Below are 23,082 nucleotides of genomic sequence, written 5' to 3'. Positions count from 1 at the left end.
ACAAAAATGCAGTCTCAGTATACCAGAATGCCTTTAACCTCATTACTAATTTTGTCATCATCTCAGAAACCGTAGAACAATTAAGAATTTTATCTTAGTTCAACATCCCAGGGTGGATTCCTTTCCCTCAAGAGCTCAGAATTGGTGAAGCAAAAAATAGTATTCTAGAGGTTTGCAATATTTCCACCTCGGAAAGATAAAGCCCTCTTGCAAGAGACCTGTCAAACTGAATTATGTTCCATATTTCAACCATACATGCTTATATGTACATGATTCACTATACCAGCATGAGCCCTGTGGTACTTAGTGGGCCATGTTGTTTTACATAAAGTCACATACATTTCCCTATAGCAAAGCTCTAAGCTAAAAGAGCCTAACATTCTATGGCCACAACTGCTGCAAATTAAAGGGCTGGAGGATTGCTATGTTATGGCCTCCAAACACAAATACTACAATAATGGGAAAACCCAAAAGTATCCTTCTTTTCTTATGCTTGAATATATCTGCATCCTTCTAATTATTTCAGATGTATGTCTAAAAAAGTAATAACTACAGAACAAAATAGATTCCTTCTCCAATAAAAGATCAAGTGAATCTAACCTGGAAATGTTTTATGCAACCCTTTTCTCCCCCCACCCCCCCAAACATGCACAAAAAGTGTCAGTGATTTTTCTACAGAGTATTCAACACACCATTCTTAATGCAATACAATAAAATACTCCCATCTTCCATATTTGCTATGCAAATGTTTCTCCAGTTCTCTTTATTTGCACAGAATATTTCAATGTGTCACTAACTGCTGGATTTTCTTCTACCCTGAGAAGATCTGCATGAATAAAAAAAATGTCCATAACCACAACTGCATCAACAGAACTGAGAATTTGATCACTAGAGATGGTATCTGGCAAGTCAGTTATTTGTACCACGGAAGTTCGGCTTTTCATATTTTTAATCCTGCACCCAGAATGTTCTATAGATGATACCCATCTAAGGCATCAACAGTTTTGCCCTCCAAGCACTGCTGTAACACACAGCGCTAAAAATGTTAAGGCATAATCAGAGCAGAACCTACCTTCCATCATGGTGGCAGAATTGCATTCCTCAGTTTCCACAGAGCCTGAAAAAATACAGGAAATTACGATTCCAGTTATCAGATGCTTAATGTAAGCCCTTAAAACCAGTGTCTTAGATACATGATTGGTGCAGCAGCCAGAAGAAAATAAAATGCGGAGGAAAAAACAGAATGAGAGTGTGCTAAGGCAAAAGATAGGCCATGGATGCTGCTGTAGCTGTATCACCTACAGGCTCACAGAAGGATGCTGAGAGAGAGAGAGAGAGAGAGAGAGAGAGAGAGAGAGAAAGGGAGGGGTGGAGGGAGCTGGCTTAGCTCACACGCCTGCTAGTATCTCAGCCAATCCCTCTAGCTTTCTATCTCGTCACATGGTAGCTTGCTTGCATCTCCTGACACAATACCCCTGGAGAACACAGGAACCTATTTTCCCCCCTTTCTCCCCCTCGGTTTCACAACACACACACAGACACACACACACACCCTCAGCTTCTGTGCCTTGTGATGTACTTCCCCCCTCTATAATCTTGTGGCAGCATCTGGGTGAACAAGATTAATTATCAAGCACTGTCAGATTAGCAGAGAGGTTTGCTGTGAAATCTGCATGTAAACAGGGTTGGGGTAAAATTGATTTAATTATATTCTTTTTTTATTTAAAAAACAAACAAATTAAAAATAAATTCTGCTGGCATGGTACTGTAGAAATGGAACTGCGCAGCTGCCTTCTGATAATGCCCATGTATCCAGGATGTCAGCTTCTATAGATCTCATAACACAGAGAAACTGTAAGCCTGGCTTCACATTTGTGTCGGCTGATTCCTCCCCCCCCCCATTCCCCTCTCCTCCCTGCCAGTCCCTCCTTCCCTGCCCCCCACCAACCATTCAAGAGAAAAATCAATTGGCCTGACGTCACATCATAAACAATTATCCTCAGGAGGAGGATGCAGAAGGAATTTCACCCAGACCACCTTCCAAGAGTGCACTGGAATTAATTTCGCTTGGAGAGCATCCGCATCAAGGGGCAGGGAACTGCCATTAGAAAACCAGAGGAAACAAAAGGGATACAGACACGAGGGACTTTCAAAACCAGCAGGCTCGGAAATGCGCAAGAACGTCAGGAGAGAAGAAATAAAAAGCTGTGGGACCAGGCTGCAGCTTTTCAGGAAACACAACGGTAAAACAGACACGAACCAGCAGAGTTAGCACTGGCATCTCTCACTTGTTACCTTGCAGTGCAGTAACAAACTGTATATACAAGGCTAAATGATGGGGTGAGAAAACCTAGAGTGTTGCTGATTACCCCCTGTAATTCGTCTGTCTTCCATAGCAGGCGTATTTAATCATATCCTAGTAATTCTTCTGTAGCCATTGGTATTGCTAAACATATTTACTACTGAAGTAAATATGTGAAGTGGGTAAAGGAAGAGAGCCAATACTCACAGTGGAAGCAAATAAAATTTGTCTCAGTGACTGCTAAAGGAGACTTAGATAAGAGTTATCTATCTCTGCAACAGTCTTAAGGTATTCTTTAAAGTTCTGGAAAAATAATTATTTACTTTTTCACATAGTACCAGGATTAAGGGAACTTGGTAAAGTTAACATTTTTTCCATTTAAACATGCTGTGTTTTCTCAAAGGATCTGCTCTCTCAAATCCCTGCTGCAGGATTTTCCAGTGACCTGTGCTATACATGCTGGAGAATTTTTAAGTAACAGATTTATCCATCTGTGAGGAACCTTTGGCTCTATAGATGCTGCTGAACTACAACTCCCATCATCTCTGACAATTGGTGATGTTGGCTGGGGCTGATAGGAATTGCAGTCCATCAACATCTGGAGGGCCAAAGGTCTCCTCATTTATGGTATAAGAGGTAGCTATAAGAGTTCAAACAGGTACACATGGTTAACAGCTGGCTTACAAGGGGCATGATTAGATTTCTTAGTATGAATTTTGCATTAAGATTTTCAAGTAAGGACAAAGTCCTCTAAATCTAATAATTCAATGTTCTTGGCAAACTTTCTAGAACACTAGCCTTGGTTTGGACCTTGATATAGGAATATGCCCTTGAAGCCAAATGACATGGAGGCTATAATGGAATATTGCCCAATGGACCCACCACTCCCAGTCTTTTAGACAGCTCAGCCCAAAATTTTACTTCTTTGCAGAAATACAATTTAGATGCAGCAGCACTAGCGCACAGTCCTGGTCAGTGAAACAATGGCTTTGGGGGATTAGAGAGGAAGGAGTTTGCACAGTCTTGACTGACCAACTGGAAATTCACATGATCTTGGTATGAAGGTTGAGTCATAATAATGGACCCCGCAGGACTGCCAACTGCTCTTATTGCTTCTTTGCTCTCTTCCAATCAGTACATACATTCCGCTGCTTTGAGACTTGTTAGCAGCAGTGAAGTGGCCTGCCCGGGACACAAGCCTGGGCAGTGTGTATGGAGGTCCTCGGCTGCCCAGACGACAATCTCCTTCATAGTTGCTGTTTTAATCCTAATTAGAAATTAATTTGGGACCAGCTCAAATAATCTGTAATTTGGAAATGTTATATGTGCAATGGCACCATGAGCCTGAACGTATGTCTATGAACATACAATGCAATGTGTTACGTAAGCACATTGTACATATATGCTTTCGCCTGCAGTTAGAGCTTTCCCATTGGAAAGAGTGGTGGTGTCTGATGCTCATGTGCACCATGGATCCAATTTTACACCGTACATGTAAAGAGTACCTACTGTAGTTGTACTCAACTATAACCCAATCAGAACAGACCCATTGAAATCAATGAAACTAAGTAATTTTATCATTTATTGATTTATTTAATTAATTTATCTACTGCCCTTCATCCGAAGATCAGAGGGTGGTTTATAATATAAAAACAGAAAAATACCATAATAACAAAAACAATACCCCTTCCAATAGTTTAAAAAGCCATAGACTGGGTTTAAATAATTAAACCAAGGCCTGGGAGAAGAGAAATGCTTTTGCCTGGTGCCTAAAGATATGCAATGAAGGTGCCAGGCAAATCTCCCTGGGGAAGAGCAGGGAGTCACCACAGAAGAGGCCTGTTCTCATGTTGCCACCCTCCGAAAATCATCAATGGGTCTATTCTGAGTAGAACTAGAATTTAATATCACCCTATATATACAAATTCCAATTTAGAGGTTGTGTGAACCAACCATTGGCATGAACGTGGATGTAATTACACACCCATTTTACTTCAGCCCTTTGATTTACTAAAGGCTTCCAAGATAGCATGTTATAGAAATACAGTGGGGGTGGGGAGGTTAACTTAAGGCTCTTCATTCAAATGAATTATTGAACAAGAAAGCACTTTAGTGCGGGGTAAGAGACACACATGATGAAGTCTACACAGACAGCAAAAGCAAAGTAGCTCTGAGAAACTGTGAATGGTACTATCCTATGCACTGCCAAACTTCACTGCTGCTCCTTGACTTATAAAAGGAAAACACTGGAAATTTTCCATGTGAACAATGTGCTTTGCTTATACTGCACCCTATGGGGGGCACACTTGAGTAATTGTAAGATAAGATAAACTTTATTCGCATTAGCCAATGACCATAGCAACATAAAACATAAAAAGCAAATAAAATATACAAATAAAAAAGACAGCAATGGGTAAATTGAACACCGTATTTTTCGCCCCATAAGACGCACCGGCCCATAAGACGCACCTAGTTTTTTTGGGGGGAAATAAAGGGGGAAAAAATTATTTCCCCCCCAGGTGCGCTGCACTACACCAGGAGCTTGGGGCGTGCGGAGCTCAGCGCGCCCCAAGCTTCTGCGTGCCGGCAAGCAGTCCGCTAGCCCTGGGAGAGCCGCGGGGCTCTCCCAGGGCTAGCGGATCGCTGCGCTACACCAGGAGCTTGGAGCGTGCTGAGCTCAGCGCGCCCCAAGCTTCTGCGTGCACGCAAGCAGTCCGCTAGCCTTGGGAGAGCCGCGGGGCTCTCCCAGGGCTAGCGGATCGCTGCGCTACACCAGGAGCTTGGGGCGTGCTGAGCTCAGCGCGCCCCAAGCTTCTAGGTGCGCGCAAGCAGTCCGCTAGCCTTGGGAGAGCCGCGGGGCTCTCCCAGAGCTAGCGGACCCCTGCGCTACACCAGAAGCTTGGGGCGTGCCGAGCTCAGCGCGCCCCAAGCTTCTGCGTGCGCGCAAGCAGTCCGCTAGCCCTGGGAGAGCCCCGCGGGCTCAGGGTGGCTAACAACAAATTTAAAATACTTAATTGATGCAACAAAAAAACAGCATAAAATACAGTATAAAACGTGAATAACAATAAATTCAGAATTCAAAAATCAATTTAGGGGGAAATCCATCCAATAAACATTAGATGATCACCAGGGCTAGCTGGCTAAATTAATCCTATTTGGGCCAGCGAATAGACCAGGGGAGAATTAGCTGTGGGATCGCAGGTGGGTAATATTCATAGAAAGGGGAGGGGGAGGGAAGGAAGAGGAATAAAAGATCAGGCTAAGTTCAAATTGAAAGCCAGGTGGAATAGCTCTGTCTTACAGGCCTTGTGGAAGGAAGTTAAAGCCTGCAGCCTAGAAGCACGGGGCGCCCTCCGGAGGGCGCCCCGTGCTTCGCGCAGGTGTCCACAAGCCTTGCGCGCCCGGCGGGAGTTGCTGCCGGGTGCGCAAGGCTTGCAGGCGGCAGCCTGTTCTGGGGGCTGGGGTCGGGGGAAGCTCGGGCTTCCCCCGCCCCAGCCCCGCGGCTGGGGGGGGGATAATTTTTTAAAATTCATTCCCCCCCCCAAAAAAACGAAGTGCGTCCTATGGGCCGGTGCGCCCTATAAGACGAAAAATACGGTAATTGTATTTCTTCTTTCCTTACACACCTAATTATATTCTGAGAGACAAAAATGGGCTGAACAAGAATTCTTCAAAATCCTGGATGCTTTCATATATGTCCAAAATCCATTTCCACATAAAAGCCAACTATGGTTAAATTCATCATATAATGGCAACTACAGGTAAGCCTCACAAAATTCTGCATGGAGGGCTGAGGCGTTTTCTATTAAGTAATAGAAAAGATATTGGAAGGTTCCTGAAAATTAGTAAAGCAATGGAGGAATATTCTACACAGACACACCAACACAGATACAGAGGGAGATAAGGAAAAAGCAACAAGTATTGGGGTGGGTAGGTTACACATCAACATTAATATTTTTAAACAATATAATGCACTTCTGAAATACACACAGTAGGTGATAACCAATTAAGTCATACTCAGAGTAGACATACTGAAATCAATGATTACATTACTATATTGTTTTCAATGGATGAAGTATAACCTAATAATCTGTAAATAAATAAAATTCCACTGTGTCATCTACAAAAATTTATATTCCTTGCAATATATAAAACCCACCAACTTGTCTCCCTTGCTGGGTAATAGTGCAATAAATTCTCTTTAGCATAGCAAGAACAAAGAAGGGAGCTGAACACATTAGTTAGAAGCTATCATTTCTGAAAGTTATAGCAATGCCCATGAACACTGGTGTTTTATTATATCAACTTTAGCTTTAAAAAGAGAGTGCAGCAGTTTATTTAAGACACACTACCCAGCGTTTGGAAGGGGCCGTCAACAGCAGATTCTCAAAATGAAAGAAACAGTCAAGATTCTCAGTGGGTCCTCAGCTTACCTTAACAGCCTCAGCAATTCCTGAGATAATTATCTGCCATTTTAAGCAAAGTAAGCCACCTCACAGAATAGTATTAGAATTTTAAAACAAAGTTCTCATCAGCGGTATCCCACTTTTGGACTTCCTATCTCTGACGAAGGGAAAAGAAAGCATCATAATGGATTGACTTCTAAGCAGAATGGATAGCCACCTCTCTCCAGCAGAGAGCTGCGGAGTATCCCTTCTTACAAATGAAGGAGGCCACTCATGCCAACTTTTGCAGCCTTTGGCTCCTGCTTTATCTGGATGACTTGCTCATTCGCGAAATGAACAGCCTGCAGAATGCCCTCCCTCTAAGGGAGCTTTCACTAAGTTGGCTGGGGCTGGTGGTAGTTGTTACCCACAACTTCTGGAGGGTACGGTACCAGCTTGGTGTAGGCTGTCCCAGGGGCACAGCTAGTGCCAGTACTGTTCTTCTTTTGGCATGTTTGTCCAGGGTTTTTCAGGGGAGGGGGTTGGAAATTCCACCATTCCCACTGCAAATGAGGAGCTGAGATCATGACTCCCTGACCATTTCTCAAAAAGATGCTGTATTTGTGCCTGCTTCTATAACATTGGGCTGCATTGTTTTATTCTACTTGAACCCACCCTGGAATCATATTATAAAGGGTGGGCTAGAAACTCTCTTATGCTTTAATTTTGAAAATTGGAGACCAGGGTTAGATTACATTTCCAAGAGATTTAAAGCCAAAAGAACACCCTTGCCTAAACTCACAGTAGGCTAGGGTCTTGGTACCAGCTAATTTATTCTTGCTTTGGAGAAACAAAGGGAGATAGACAGTTCTACACATACAATATTGTTACTACCAGACTGGACATAAAGACTTGGAATTGACTGGGATTTGCTTAAGGCCATCCAATGCCTTGCTGGTAACAGGTCATGGAAATATATCAGAAACATTTTTTTAAAAAAAAATCCCTAAGAGAAGCTCCAGGTCGCCAGAGAGTTTATCCAAGATTCTCTCGGGACAAATGTGGCAAGACATTGCTCAGACATTGCATGAATAGCTCTTAAAAGGTAAAGCGTTGGTGTGGGAGGTGTAGATCTGGATGAGGAATACACTAGGAGCAAAGCTGACCACTGCCTTAGACCCATCTCATTCCAGAATCCTTATTTGGATTCTACCTCATACCTATCTCTAGACACCATTCACACAATTGTTACCTGTGTGAATAGTGTCTAGTCTAGTTTGACCATTAGTCAGAGACAATCCAAGGTAGTCAGAGAAGATCCAAGGTCTCACAGTGGCCCATTTCAGTTTTGCACCATTACTGTGTTCACACAGCAACTTTTAAAGAAAAGTTTCCCTGCCCCATAGCATGCTCTCTTTATCTTCCAATAATGTCTGAAAAACATATGGGCACTGTTCCATTGATTAAACTGTTTCATAAAAATTAGTAAGTGTGTGCGCATTTCTGGTGCCATGGTGGGATGGCTGAAAAGTATTGGCACTTGTTCTGTGTGTTGAAACAGCACATAAATAGCAGGCAAACAGTTCACCTGGTCACAGTCATGTGTTGTACCCCATGTTGAGATACACTGCAATGATGGGCATGTTATGAATCTACTCACTACATAAATAAACAAAAAAGGAATTGTATTTCTGTTTATTGTATTTCTATTTAAATTATAGTAATCATTTCTAAACCTGTATCTATCTATCTATAGCATATATTACATACGTAAATATATATTAGCACATGGAATTTTTATAAAGATCTTCTTCTTCTTCTTCTTCTTCTTCTTCTTCTTCTTCTTCTTCTTCTTCTTCTTCTTCTTCTTTGGCAATATGTAACTGGTGATCCTACCAACACTGCTCACTTTCAAACGGGCAGTGAAAAGTATTCTTGCATGGATTTCCAGGGTATTGTGCTCCATAAATGGCTTTTACTGAGAACTGCTACTTTTACATACTGCTTCATTTACTTTAGAATATTTCAACTCCCATTTTTATCTGTTGTTCCCCTTTTGGACTTTGGTGAATCACACTGATTACTACTCTATCTAGAAAAAAGCAGGGCAGAAATCTTGGATGTGCTCAACCACTGAGCAATGGCAATTCTTACGGCTATCAACTGTCATGAACAAATCAGGATTTTCACAGCAATTTAAACAGTCCTGACATGTGAAGAGGCAGCTTAGTGAAATCCCTTGGATTTTAATCTGAACCTTTAAGGAAGGTTTTGTTTTTGCAACCTACATTCAGAAATTAAGAACAGCCTCAGTTTCCATGCAGAAACATTAAAAATAAGATGAATTAGTCATAGCCAAAAGTGAAGTCATGCTTTATTACACAAGACAAGGTCCTGCTGGAGCAGCTGTATTCCTTGGTTCCTAGCTATTAGCTCCAAGTAGCATGCCCCATATGCCTTGCTAGACAAGGTGCCTTCTGGACAGTGCTTGCCGAGCGCAAGGAGCTTTAGGTTCTGATGGCAAGGGATTTGCTAAATAAAGCTTAAATCCGCCAGCTTCATCCCTAGATGGAATACCGTGACAGTAAATAACAAAGCATAAATCGAAATAATACACGGTAGCCACACATTTTTTGTTTCACATATTGGCCTGCATGGCTTTATGGCCACTTAACTGATCCATAGCAAATGTCAACCTTTCTTCCACTGTAAACAACTGTCTCCTGCCATCTCAAAAAAGCAAATAATACAAAGCTGTATTAGTACATGCAGAGCGCCACTGAGAACTCTGGCGAGGACAGGGCAGATCTCATTGGCTGGCCTTGGGCAAATCACTTCCTCAGCCTTAGCCCTTGCTTCCCCATAACTCCCACACCATGGACAGGAAAGTGGCTGGGGAGTGTGATCAGAAAAATGGTCCTGGAGGAAAGGATTAGGCCCTCTTACACACAGCTGCTCCAACCAAATCTACTACTCCCCCATGACTGTATTTCACTTTTTAAAAATAAATAGGGAGAGGTGAATAACTTGTCTTGGTTGACTTTGAGGCTGCATCCTTGTTTGCAAAGTAGTTTACAAATGGAATTTGCCACAATAAAGGGAACAGTGCTGGAGCATTTACCAAGTGGACAACACTGCTCCACATGTTGTGCTGAGATAAGAAAGGAGTTATGTACTAATCAGTTTCCTCTCATCCTTGAGCTCCATACTTTCAGCTGATCCCAGACAAGGGTGGTGGCGAAGATGGGTGAGACTTTCAGTCCCTAGCTTGTGTCAGCTAAATGAATGACCACGAACTGCCAGACTAGTCTCGGTAGCAGCTGCTGAGAAGGGGCAATAGCAAGTCTCTAAAGGTGATAGAAATATAACTAATAACTTTACTATTGTACTTTATAAAATTATCAGGATATATGAATATTCAGACTTGACAGCTCAACAGCAGTTGATTAGTCAAAGAACGAAACACATCATTTTTCTTTGCAATAAAATATGTACAGCCCATTTAAAACGTGTTTCAATAGAACACAAGAAAGGTAATAAAACTTCAATCTAGTTATCTGAGCAAGCCCATTTAACTTGTGTTTGTATTTGATGGGTTTGACCTTTTCAAGCATTCTGGGTCTGAAACAGAGTTCGTATTTCACTGTGTGTACATTTTAATTGCTCTCATATATGAACATAGAAGTTGGATGCTGGGCTTTCTTTTAAGAGCCTACGAAAATCAAATCTGACAGATACCAGTTGACAATGCCTGTAGTTCATCCCTGTATAGCAATTAGTGCAGACTAATTGACTTCCACACAGACCACATGGATATTAGATTCTAATTTAAGCTACATGCCATATTTTTCTTCTGAAGAGGCAACCTGCTTTAAAATCAATTGTGAAGTGAAAAAAATGTACCAACTCACACTCTGAGTATTAACACCTGCAGAACTGATTGAAGGCTAAAACCACTCCTGATTTTATAAAGTGAAGTGCATGTGTGGGGTAGGCATATACGATCACAAGGCTCTCTATATTTTGGTTTTTAAAAAAACAAACTCCCCTGCAACTCATCTGAGGTTTTCGACAATATTTTGACTCAATCACAGTAAGACACTTTGGATCTAAATTGCAGCCAAAATCTGCTACCAAGTTAGGGTTGTGCAAGATATTTTTGGCTCCCTACATGGAAAATCCAGTGGCACAATCCACCAGGAAATTATTTTTAGAAGCCTAAGCAGAATGAGTAGGAAATATGGCTTAGCACAGCTCTTATTCATTTCAGTGGGTCTTGTGCAGGGACACTTCAGAGTGAATTGTGTGCTCTAGGTTTGAGGCATCTGCCTTGGCCTCTATGGGATCCTTAGGCTGCAGTCCTAGATGTACTAACCTAGGAGTTGGTTCTCTTGAATTCAATGGAACTTATCTTCACCATAACTGTACTGTCTGATTTTGTGCTATGTCCTGCCCCCTTAACAACCATGTTGTTGCTGGCACCTACAGCACTCTGAAAATTCAAGGTGTCCATTGATCCGAAAAAGATTGGCAACCCCCGTTTTAATGCTTCCTGTTCATTAGATGCTCAGAAGTAAGTCCCATTGACTTCAATGAATCTTACTCACATGTAAGAGTAGAAGATTGCAGCCTGAATGAAAGAGATTCTTTTTCTACTGAAAATATTGTGAAAGGTTACAAAGAATAGATGCTGCAAACTGGAAAAAACACCTTTAAAAACCCAGGCTACTCTTTTGGCAGTTATTAGAGGCCTGTGTAATTACATAATCTTATTACCACTTGTGCTGTCATCCTCCCTTCTTCCTCCTTCAGTGATAATCTCATTGCTGAGTCTAGCCAGTCTGATCTAAACATGCAAAGATAAAGGGATGCCTGATTGTTAAGTCCAGTGACTCTGGGGTTGCGGCACTCATCTCGCTTTATTAGCCAAGGGAGCAGGCGTTTGTCCGCAGACAGCTTCCGGGTCATGTGGCCAGCATGACTAAGCCGCTTCTGACGAACCAGAGCAGCGCACGGAAACGCCGTTTACCTTCCTGGCCGGAGCAGTACCTATTTATCTACTTGCACTTTGATGTGCTTTCGAACTGCTAGGTTGGCAGGAGCAGGGACCAAGCAACGGGAGCTTACCCCATTGCCGACGTTCTGATCGGCAAGCCCTAGGCTCCTGTGCAATAGAGAGCTTTATTCTTTTAGGCACTGTACACGCCACTCTTTATAATCTGGTAAGGAAAAGAGAGCATTTATTTAATAACACATTCTGAAGTCATTGGCTACACTATGAAACTTTAAACCCACAGTCTTTTACATGAGACTCCTACACAAAACTCAGTTGAGCAAAAGGTAATAGCAAATAATCGAAGGACATGATTCTGGTACCTTTAATAGTGCTGTAGAAGGGGAAATTTCAGAAGGTGGATATTTTCATTCCTATTCATAAGAATCCTGCCAAAAAACTCTACATAACCAGAAGTACAGGATCTCAGTCCAATTTGTACCTAGCTGGTGACTCGCTTTGAGTTTGGTGCTTCTATAAATAACTAGGAAACTTTTGGCTGCCTCTTCATTTGTTGCCCAGAAACTAGAGATCTACAGATAAATTCACAGTCAGTCTGTCAATACAAAATTTATAGGTTTTGTAAGAGTGGTGTACAGTGTACACTCAAGGAGAAATTTAATCAGCTACAGCACAACCTGCCTCACTTAATACCCCCCGCCCTGCCGTGTAAGTAGAGACAATTAACCTACGCCTTTGGGTACACAGAGCAGTTCAGGTCATACACAGGGATTCAAAGGCAGCATTTTACTTCCCGGGTCTCCTTTTTATAAACACACAGCTCAATACAGTATTTCCACTTTTACAGAAATATAACCCCATAAACCAATAAAAACCCATAAACAAAAGCCATGGCATTTGTTAAGATGGTCTCTTATATGGGCCTAGTTCTGGGAGAGATAGAAAACACATGCCTGAACTGTGCCACTATAAATTGCAGGTGGGGGCTTCATGGAACTGAAAGTTCCTCTCTGTACAAAAGCCATATAGTACAAAATTCCTTCACACAGAAAACTAGCATGTCAGGGAGAGTAGCAAAGTTATAACTCTTCTCCCAAATACCTAGCTTTCATTATTTAGGAACTTAAGTTTCGGATGTGACACACTCCTCACATACATCGGAGTTGTGTGGGCAGCCAAACATAGGCTTACCATTTCAGTAAGAAGCAGGATTTAGCAATAATTGCTCTATTTTACATACTTTAACCAGCAACTCCTGCTCAATCCATGTAAAACGAGTTTATACTTAAAACGATTGATTTACTTTAAATAAATTTAGGAGGTAAGTGTTTCATTACATCATTTAGGGTACCCCTAGTGATCTAACTATATGGCTGGCAAAACAAAACCCCAAATTCAAGCCCTTTTGCTTTGCTTTTCATAAGTCAGCCACGGGTAGATTTACCAAAATTACTCCTTTCCATGGCCATTTCAGCTCTACAGAAAGGCTTTCCATCTTTGGACATACTAAAGTGACATGCAGTGTCCATTCAGCCTTTTCCTCCTCCATGGAAGCACTTCTACAAACATTATTTTATTTATCTCAGGGAAAAGACACTTCTATAATACTATGGAGATAGAACAAAGGCAAAACAGGAAATAAAACCCCATTCAAAGCTACAGAGCTACACTTAAAAAAAACAACAAAATGCAGAGGATAACATCTCTGTCCCTCTGTTACATCATTTTCCACTATCCTGCCTTGCATAGCTTATCCAGTCTGCAAAGCCATCTTAATATAGTTAAACACACAGGTGGGGAAGCATCGTCTCTCCCAGTCACATGCAGGAATTACTGTCTAGCAGCACTCTCCAGAATCCTTAGGACTCACCTGACAGCTAATATTTCCCCTTATCCAGAGCTTTTTAAAATGGGCAACTGCCAAGAGGCAGATCTTTTTTGACAGAACAGTCTGCTACAGTCTGATAAGAGAGGCAGTATCACCTCCTTAGTACATAGCGCCTCGATTTTTCAATGTAAGAAACCAAAGCTCACCAATATTTTCTGCGCTTCCCAACTTTTGCACTTTATCAGTAAAATAAAATAAATAATAATAATAATAATAATAATAATAATAATAATAATAATAATAATAAACTACATCTAATTACAAGGAAAATAGTAAGTTAGAGGCCAGCTGCTTGGGCTGGTTTGAAGCTCAAACCAGGGATATTTGTAAGCCTAGCTTCAATGTAAGGGGATTTCACATCTCTATATACTGAAAGAACTTCCACACAAATCATTCCCTACATATTTCACCAAAGATGCTACTGTCACCAAATTTACTTATAAGCAAACCCTACTAATAAAGCTTACCTGAAAATCAGGCTGCAATCCTTGGTACTTCTTTGGGAGCAAGTCCATTCCACGGTAATCCATTTACTCCTGAATAAACAAGGACAGGAATCAGCTAATGCAACTGAACTCATGAGAACTAGTTTCTTTTCACTAAACACAGTATCACTATCTGTGATTCTCAGGCATGCAGATTTAATTAACTGATATGTACACACAAAAAAGTAGCAGGATGACTAATATAGATAGCGCCATCGCAAAACCTTGTGAAATGTATTTCACATTATCAAAGATCATTCAACTAAAGCACACCAACTGAGATGGGACATAGCTGTTTTTACGAAGGGCAGGCATTATCTGTAATGATGGTTTCTTTACACTGTTTGAAGGAACTCCTTTAAAATTCAGGCATACCACTAGACACAAGGACACGGCTCCCTGAATCTTTGAACAGTTGTGTGGCTGAAGGTGCAGCTTTTCTCTGCCTTACCACTCTATTTAATAACCAGCTGCACCTGGTGGGATTCCCTGGTTGCACAAATTAAAGGCATATGAGCTCTGTTCTTGCCTGCAGCAGGTCTTCTTAGGCACACTCATATTTTGCTTTATTAAAACAGTCAGCAAATACTGACTGACACATTGGAAACTGTATTTAGATTGTCCATTCATATTTAGGCATTGCTTGGCATGCTTAAAACAACACTTCCTTCCAATAATGTATCTGAAACCTTTATGAGTTGCCCTGTCCCATCTAAATTTGATTACAAAAATGCAAAATACCCTCAAAAGAGGCATTGAAAACATGTCTTCATTTATTCGCAACCACATTTTAAACTACTGTTCTATACATTATACGGCACATTTTAATGCAGCGTTCCCCAACCTGATGTCCTTCTGATGTTGGACTACAATGCCCATCAGCCTTGGCCATCAGCCATTTGGCTGATGGGAGCTGCAATCCAGCAACATCTGAAGGGCATCAGGTTCCCCATGTGGTCTAGGACAGTGTTTCCCAAGCGTTTTTGGGCAACGGCACACCTGTTTACCGGGAAAAAATCTCGCGGCACACCACCATTAAAGCCCCGCCCCGTGACGTCAGCGTGCAGCGTCACGCCGGGAGGGACGCACAAAAGTTAAAGTTTTTTCCCTTCCCCTTGCCGGGGTGGGAGGAGGCAGCAGAGCGAGGGATTGAGGGACGGCGGCAGCGGCTGTTGTGGCGGTGGCGGCGATAGCGGGCGGAGGAGGAGCCGTCGCCGGGAGTTGCTGCTGCTGCTGTTGCTGCTGCTGCCCGGACATGCCGGCCTGCTCCTCCTCCGCTGTCTCGCGCTCCTCCCTTTTGCGCGCGCTGCCCCGCCGCTCGGCACCAGCACCGCGGAGCCGCCCCCGGCTCGACGCGGATCCTCGCCGCCGCCGCCTCTCGCCGCCCGACTCGCCCGCCTCCCTCCCACGGCACACCAGCCGGTGTCTCACGGCACAGTAGTGTGCCGCGGCACACCGGTTGGGAAACACTGGTCTAGGAAACTATACCAGTGCAAAAGACTATGACCCAGAAGGACTGGGACCCCATCCAATTTTTCTCAGCCACTGACTGACAGAAATACAGATGGTTAGCTAAAAAACACACACAACAGAACATAAAATGTGGTTGCTCTCTTTAAAATCCTTAATCTAGTAATATTGATTTAACCAAAAGGGCACACTCCAAAATCTATTCAGAGCTACTTGGCTGGTGGGAGGAAGGTATGTTAGTGTCAGGACTACACAAGAAATTGAAGTACCGTATTTTTCGCTCTATAAGACGCACCAGACCACAAGACGCACCTAGTTTTTGGAGGAGGAAAACAAGAAAAAAAATATTCTGAAACTCAGAAGCCAGAACAGCAAGAGGGATCGCTGCACAGTGAAAGCAGCAATCCCTCTTGCAGTTCTGGCTTCTGTGATAGCTGAGCAGCCTGCATTCGCTCCATAAGACGCACACACATTTCCCCTTACTTTTTAGGAGGGAAAAGGTGAGTCTTATAGAGCAAAAAATACGGTAGCTTATTACACACAGTCCACAACCTTTGCATAGCTGTGCTCAATAGATTAGTTTCTCATTTCCATTTAGTTTAGAAAAGACAGCTACCCAGTTCAAGCACAAGTGAGACTAAGATCCACAGCATTCAGATATACTATTTTAATGCAAATATTAAAACTGGTGTTTTCTTGCTCATGCATTATAGAGTTTTCCTGGCAGTGTTCCTGCATTATTATTATTTTAAAAATCTGACTATGAAAAGCAAAAAAACAGCAGGTAATAGCTTTTCCCATCAATGGATCTTCTGGTTATGGAAAGCTTTCCCTGCTTAATTTATGTTGGCAATGCAACCATTAAATGCACACAAGCTCTATCAAATGTTAAAGGCACAGTAGTTTCCACAATGAAATTTGAACTAACTGCCAGTTGCCCTTCAGTTATATACTCATGTTAATTAAGGCTGAGCCAGCAGGGCAAGAGTTTTCCACCACTTTCAGTTCTAGTCTGGGAAAGTAGAGAGCCCTTACCCTTTATAAAGTTAGCAGATTGACTTTGCCTTTTATTTATTCATTTATAAAAGTATTTATATGCCACTATATCATAAAAAAATATCAAAACAGATTACAGCAATGATACATAAAGCATGCAATTAAAAACATATAAAAAGGTTAAAAACAGACATCAATTAACCATTGAGGAAAGATGTATTGTTAATTGCCTGCTCAGGCCTGGTGGAATAGAAAAGGTTTCAGCAGGCATTTGAAAGTTGGCACTGAAGCTTCCTTCCCATATCTCTATTCACAGAGTATTCCATAAGGAATGGACCAATGATACAAAAGTGGTTGTCAAATGACCCGCACCAACTCATAGAATGGTCAGTGATACTCCAGTAGATGTGATGATAGATTGGGCAAGAGATTTAGGACATAATATAATGTTTGAGGACTGGGAAAGGTTGTGGAAGAAAGGGGTTAAGTTCACCGCATGTACTTTGTTAAACGAAAATATTATGAAGATGCTGTATAGATGGCATTTGACTCCTGTAAAACTAGCAAAGATGTATCACAATTGTGATAATACATGTTGGAAATGTAAAGAAAAGGAAGGAACATTCTTTCATATGTGGTGGACCTGCCCCAAGGTGAAAGACTTCTGGGAAAAGATTTATAATGAATTGAAAAAAATGTTGAAATATACATTTATAAAGAAACCAGAGGCCTTTCTTCTTGGAATAACAGGTTCGGAATTGCCCAAGAAAGATGTTAATCTATTTTTCTATGCCACAACTGCGGCTCGTATTTTGTTAGCTAAAAAGTGGAAAACTCAAGAATTACCAACAGTAGAAGAATGGCAGATGAAGATGATGGATTTTATGGAGCTAGCCGATCTAACCGGAAGAGTCCGCGACCAGAAGGAGGAGGAATACCACGAAGAATGGAAGAAATTTAATGATTATTTAGCTAAATTTGTTAAGCTAAAATAACTGGAAATAGCGTCCAGATACTTAATGGGCTTAGGATTGTATTTATGTCAACTGATAAAATAAAGATGTTAATGTTTAATTTAAAGGGTATCAAAATTGGGATTTGGAAAACCGTTATAAGGATATGCAATGAAAATCAACTAAGGGGAAACGAGGGAGTTGTTTTACAAAGTAAATAACTGTTATTTTCAATAAGGGTATGGTTTATGTTTGTTATGTTTTGTTTGTTTTGTGTTTTTCTTTGTCGTTGATATTGTAAAAACTAATAATTTTTTTGCAAAAAAAAGAGAAGATACTCCAGTAGATGACCTCAGTGATCTAGTTGGAAGCGTTCAGGTGATCCCTGAGGTACCCTGGACCTAAGTTGTTCAGGAGTTTATAAATTAATGCAAGAACCTTGAACATGGCACATCTGTGGATGGTCAGCCAAGGCAGCTGTTTTAACCTTGACATCCCATGTTCTTGACCAGATGCCCCCACCAGCAGGAGTTTCCAAACCAGACCAAGGGCAGCCCCACGTAGAGCACATTACAGTAATCCAGCCTCGAGGTTACCAACACATGGACTACAGTGATCAGGCTATCCCTATCCAGGAATAGCCATACAGTGGACGCTCGGGTTGCGAACGTGATCCGTGCAGGACGCACGTTCACAACCTGCAGTGTTTGCAACCCGCGTCTCTGTACGCATGGCTTGTGATTCAGTGCTTCTGCACATGCACGACCACCAAAACCCAGAAGTAACCCGTGGGAATGACGCAAAGCGCCTCCCGTCTTCCCAGGATTCAGTTTATTGGCCACCACTGCGTTCAAACACCGATCCAGAGCTTTCATAACCTCTCCTGATTTAGAGGACCAAGAGGTGGTGCTATTTCAGATATAAAGGCTACACTCTAGACAGAAGAGTGAATTTACAGTGTAGTAAATTCCTTTATCTCTCTCCTTGTATGGACGCAGACATTGGCTAGAATCCAAATAATTGTACAACGTGCTCCATGTAGCTGGAGGGCTTTTTAGGCCATGTCTCTTGAACCAGCTTCCCATTCAAAATGCAACACAGCCCTTTTGAAATGGAGAAGACTTTCAGAAGTAGTTTGTCATGTAACATTACCTGGACTGGAACTACTCCAGACTCTGGTGAACTGGAACATATAAAACAAAGACCAGATTCCCTTAACATTACAGTAACCTACTGCTGAAAGGTATCTGAAGAAGTGAGCATGCACACGAAAGCTCATACCAAGAACTAACTTAGTTGGTCTTTAAGGTGCTACTGGAAGGAATTTTTTTATTTTGACTATGGCAGACCAACACGGCTACCTATCTGTAACTACTGCTGAAAGTTTAAGAGCTCAAAAGCCCCACGCCCTTGAACATTTTACATCATTAAAGGGTTAATGACTGCCCTTTGGAACTGGAAATGAAGTGTTTATCATGGTGACTATCTGAGCTGGTGATTTGGCAGCTAAATATCAGTCTTGTACTGTGCACACTACTGACATCTAATGGTTAGGCTTGCTGCTGCATGCAAATGCATATGTCAGCCTGAGCTAATATTTCAACTGATGCAAAATACAAATCTAGATTTTGTTTTGCTAATTATTTTTTTTTTTGCTTTTGACAGTACATATCATAATTATAGCTTTTTTTTGCTACAATAGTTATATGAAAGAAGCAAATGCTGTTTATTTTAAAGGATTTGTTTTAATTTAGGGGCAAACCAATGTCCTTCTTTGTGGCTTTTTCCATGCACCATATTTCAAAACACAGTTGAACATCTCCTAAATCTGGCTGATTTGATTAGAACCATGGTAGAAGATGCAACGTTTGAACATATGCACTGCAGGTCTAATTTCAAGTGCAATCTTATGCATCTTTACTCAAAGGTAAATCCCCCTGGATTCAATGGGGCTTACTTCCTAGTTAGTGTGCTTAAAACTGCAGACTTAATCTATTCTAACTGTGATTTTTCATCTACAGATGGCTGATCATTTTGCTGAAGGGCAGATTTTTTTAAAAAAAAATATTTAAATAAATAAAGCACCAGACATCAAGTCTTGCATCAGCTGCCATCTGTGCACATCTTCAAGGTGCTATACACCTTTGAAAGAGGAGAGGTCACCCATCATCTGCATACTAATTTAAGCTCTCAATACTCTAATTTAAACCCTTAGTTCTTTAAGTTGGAAGTGTGGAACTTCTTGCTTCCAGGTGCTGCTGGACTACAATTCCCATCAGGCCACAGCTTTGATTATACAGCAGCTGAGTGGGGTTAGCAGAGAAGTAAGGAAAGGATCAGGTCATCATTCCAAGCAGTCCTTGCTACTGGAATAGTATTCAGCTGCACCTGTATAGTATTCACAGCACTATGGCTGTGATGCACCCATTGCAACCTTGTGAATTGACTACTGCTGTATAAGGAATTAATATATGGACTCACATGTGTAGGTGAACATCAAAAAGAAAATGGATGAGTGCCTAGATTCAAAACATGGGGCTAGCACACAGCAAGCTCCAGAAGCAGAATATTAAACTCACAAAAATAAGCAGCAATGTAGTCTTGGAGATATAGATTGTTAAACCATTTTTATCCCATTCAGTGGTGCATAACAGTTGACCTCTTTCTGCCCCTAGAGCAGACCACACACTGTTAAATAAGTTTAAAATACTTTACTTACAGATTCAAGGTCTCAGTCATGCATTGTTCCATGCAGCAGCAAAGATAATACAGGCAAAATTCTATTGGGTAGAAAGTACAGAATATAGTTCCAAACACATGCTGTAAGCTCTGAAGCAAGTTTACACACCTCCATCTCATTACATGTTGCAGAGAGAGAGAGAGAGAGAGAGAGAGAGAGAGAGAGAAAGGAAGGAAGGAAGGAAGGAAGGAAGGAAGGAAGGAAGGAAGGAAGGAAGGGGCGTGTCCTAGCTGAGTCTATCTAGCAATACAACTCTGTGGTACTTCATGCACTAACTAGCCCTATGACTGTTAGTTGTATTTGACTTCAATCTCCCACATGCTAGATCCTGGTGTGGCACAAGCAAAGAAACCAGGATCCCACTGGGCATCCAGGGAGGGGTTTAAGCCAGGCTAGGAGCTTAGCACTGCAGCCGTGAGGCCTAGGCAATGGACATACAAAGTCTATGCCCCTGCGTGAGCACAGATAATTCTCACCCAGGCAAATAACCAACAGATTGGGAGGGCCTTGGTGCTGGATTTGCTTCTTCTCCACCAGGGAACACAACTTAAACCACTTTATCCCTACCTGGAGATCCAGGAAACATGCACCCATGGATGTAGTTGACTTGACCACTGTGTCAACCTCACATGTTTTCCTTCCCAGTGCACAATGCTGTGCCTGAGGATCCATACACACTTCCACCCTACAACATATTCAAAAATTACCAGTGGTAGCTGCTATGATGAGCAGAAGTAACCCTTAACGGCCCTTGAGTGCCACAGGCCTGTGTCCTGGTGAATGAAAAATTGCCCAGCACTGTTAGGTTGAATTCTTAAGTGGACCAGCCATCAATTCCAGTTGGCAGAGGGGTGGTGGATCGCTCCATCCAGCCTACTAGATTTCTGCACCAGCTACAAAGGAAGCACAGTTTATTCCTGCACAACCAGCATGGAAACACAGAGAGCTGGCAGAGGATGAACAAATCACTCCATTCTGCTTCCACCTGTCCTCTTGGTACAATGCAGTTATTTAGTACATTGCTAAGAAGCTAAAAGCCAGCATTTCCATAGCAGACCAACACAAAATGTGCAAGGTTTCTTTACAAGTCTGGGTTAAGAGTTATGTTGTACTCAAGTCTCTGTATATGATTCGGGATGCTGATTCCTCCCCTGCCATACTTTAAATGTTAAGGACAGCTTTGTGGGCATCAATCGTCTGAGCACTTCAATTATTCTTATTCTCTGTCCTAGTTCATCATGTTCAATTTTATAGCATCTAAAATTGTTTCAGGGAGAAAAGCATTTCAGTTTCCAGTGAAAATGGAAAGTTAGTTGCTTTTGGTTACTTCAAAGCTTTATTTTGCTGAAGGAAACAGTTGTCACATGACAGCTTCTTTTTAAAAAGGAAAGTGAAATTTCCCCCTACAGCTGATATTGCTGTGGTTTCTGAGGAATACAGTTTATAGACACCAAGCGAAAGCTGCCTCTAGCAAATCAAAAACAAACACTAAAAGGATATGGTCCATTATGAAACACACCAGACTTAAGTATATAGAGCATTATGCAGCAGTTATTTCTGTCTATTCCACCTACTTGTCCTTATGCTGCTATAAATCTGCATTTATCTAGTTTGTGTGAAGAGCTTGCAAAACAATTTACAGCACAAACCTATACATCTAAATTCAGAAGTACGACCCCCTGATTTAAGTGAAGCTTATTTCCAGCTAGGTGGGTATCGGATTGTAACCTTACTCCTCCTCTTCCCCCACCCCACATTTTTTAATAGTAGTTGTATAAATTTTGTCTTAGAAACTACATCTTGAACGCACCATTAAAACAAAACAAAAACCCACAATATGTATAATTGTGTGGTTTCCCCATCCACAGTATTTCCATATACACTTCTCTGAACCATATACAGATATTGCAACATGGCTTAAATCTAAAACAATTGTTCCAGTTCAGTTCTTTAAGCTTCTATTTCTGTCCATCAAACACATGTCTATAGCCAGACAAAGATATATAGCAGGTATGTACAGTAATTATTCACAAGGGACAAATACTTAGATTCTTTTTCATGTTTTGGGATCCAGTGCCCGTTGTTATATGCAGTCTACTAAAGCGTGTTCTCCTTCATGGAGAGCATGTGTTGCGGTGGGGGCCGCCAGGACACTCCAAAATTGGGGGCGGGCTAATTGATCGTTGGCCACTGATGCAATTGGGGCTTCCCTTGTTGTTGGGAAGAAGTTAATGTTGCCAATTTTTGATTGACAGCCAGAAATAGTAAAACTCCTTGCACGAGGCTAGGGCTTCCTCTTTTCGCCCGTGCATCAGATTGCCCGTCCCTCCTTCCCTAGAATAGGGTTGTTCGCTTTGACCTTGCTATGCCTGTCATGGGGTCGTCTGCTTTGGAGCGGGGGCCTGGTAGGAATTTTGTACATCTGGCTGATTGGCTAGGGCCATTTGGTTTTTGCCTACTGCGTAGCAAATCGTCACAACTTGTAAGGTTCGCTTTAGGCATTGGTTTATGGTTTGGTTGGTTGAGGGGCATGGATTGGCTGTGCCTGCCCCTCTAATGCTGCTGCTGCAAGGGATTCCGTTAAAGGAATTGGGAGCTAACTATTGCTTGTCCACTCTGTCAAGGGGGCTCAGGCCATAGCAATGAGCTCCTGGTTGCATTTGGGGTGAGGGCAGGTTCCCTGCTCCGCGTAACCCCCAAGTGTATTCCCCTATTCTGACTTTCGCATCGTCCGGAATGTCAGTCTGTCCCCCATGGTGGGGGCAGATAGTCTCAACCAATGCCTACGCAACCACTCACAAATTTGTATTTTAATAAAGTTGTGGCCAAAATTATGCCAAAAATCTTAA

General features: G+C 41.9%; 1 protein-coding gene across 8 annotated transcripts in view; it reads right to left on the bottom strand.

Annotated features, from left to right (window-relative positions):
* The window catches only part of SGIP1 (SH3GL interacting endocytic adaptor 1), a 134,907-nt gene that overhangs the window by 103,953 nt on the left and 7,872 nt on the right, over positions 1 to 23,082 (bottom strand). For 5 of the 8 annotated variants that reach the window (XM_083510490.1, XM_083510471.1, XM_083510473.1 and 2 more), the window contains 4 exons: positions 20,213 to 20,273; positions 18,646 to 18,676; positions 14,057 to 14,125; positions 1,073 to 1,117 (listed from right to left, as the gene is read on the bottom strand). In XM_083510490.1, the coding sequence (XP_083366616.1) occupies positions 1,073 to 1,082 (10 nt within the window). In that variant the 5' untranslated portion in view covers positions 1,083 to 1,117; positions 14,057 to 14,125; positions 18,646 to 18,676; positions 20,213 to 20,273. Of the gene's footprint in view, positions 1 to 1,072; positions 1,118 to 14,056; positions 14,126 to 18,645; positions 18,677 to 20,212; positions 20,274 to 20,940; positions 22,331 to 23,082 lie in introns of all 8 variants that reach the window. The other 3 variants (XM_083510491.1, XM_083510482.1, XM_083510474.1) reach the window with 2 other exon arrangements.

This window comes from Podarcis liolepis, assembly GCF_965112155.1.
Source record: "Podarcis liolepis genome assembly, chromosome: 6".
NCBI classification, from domain to species: Eukaryota; Metazoa; Chordata; class Lepidosauria; order Squamata; family Lacertidae; genus Podarcis; species Podarcis liolepis.
The sequence above is the reverse complement of the archived record's forward strand: the minus strand, read 5'-3'. Positions and strand labels throughout refer to the sequence as shown.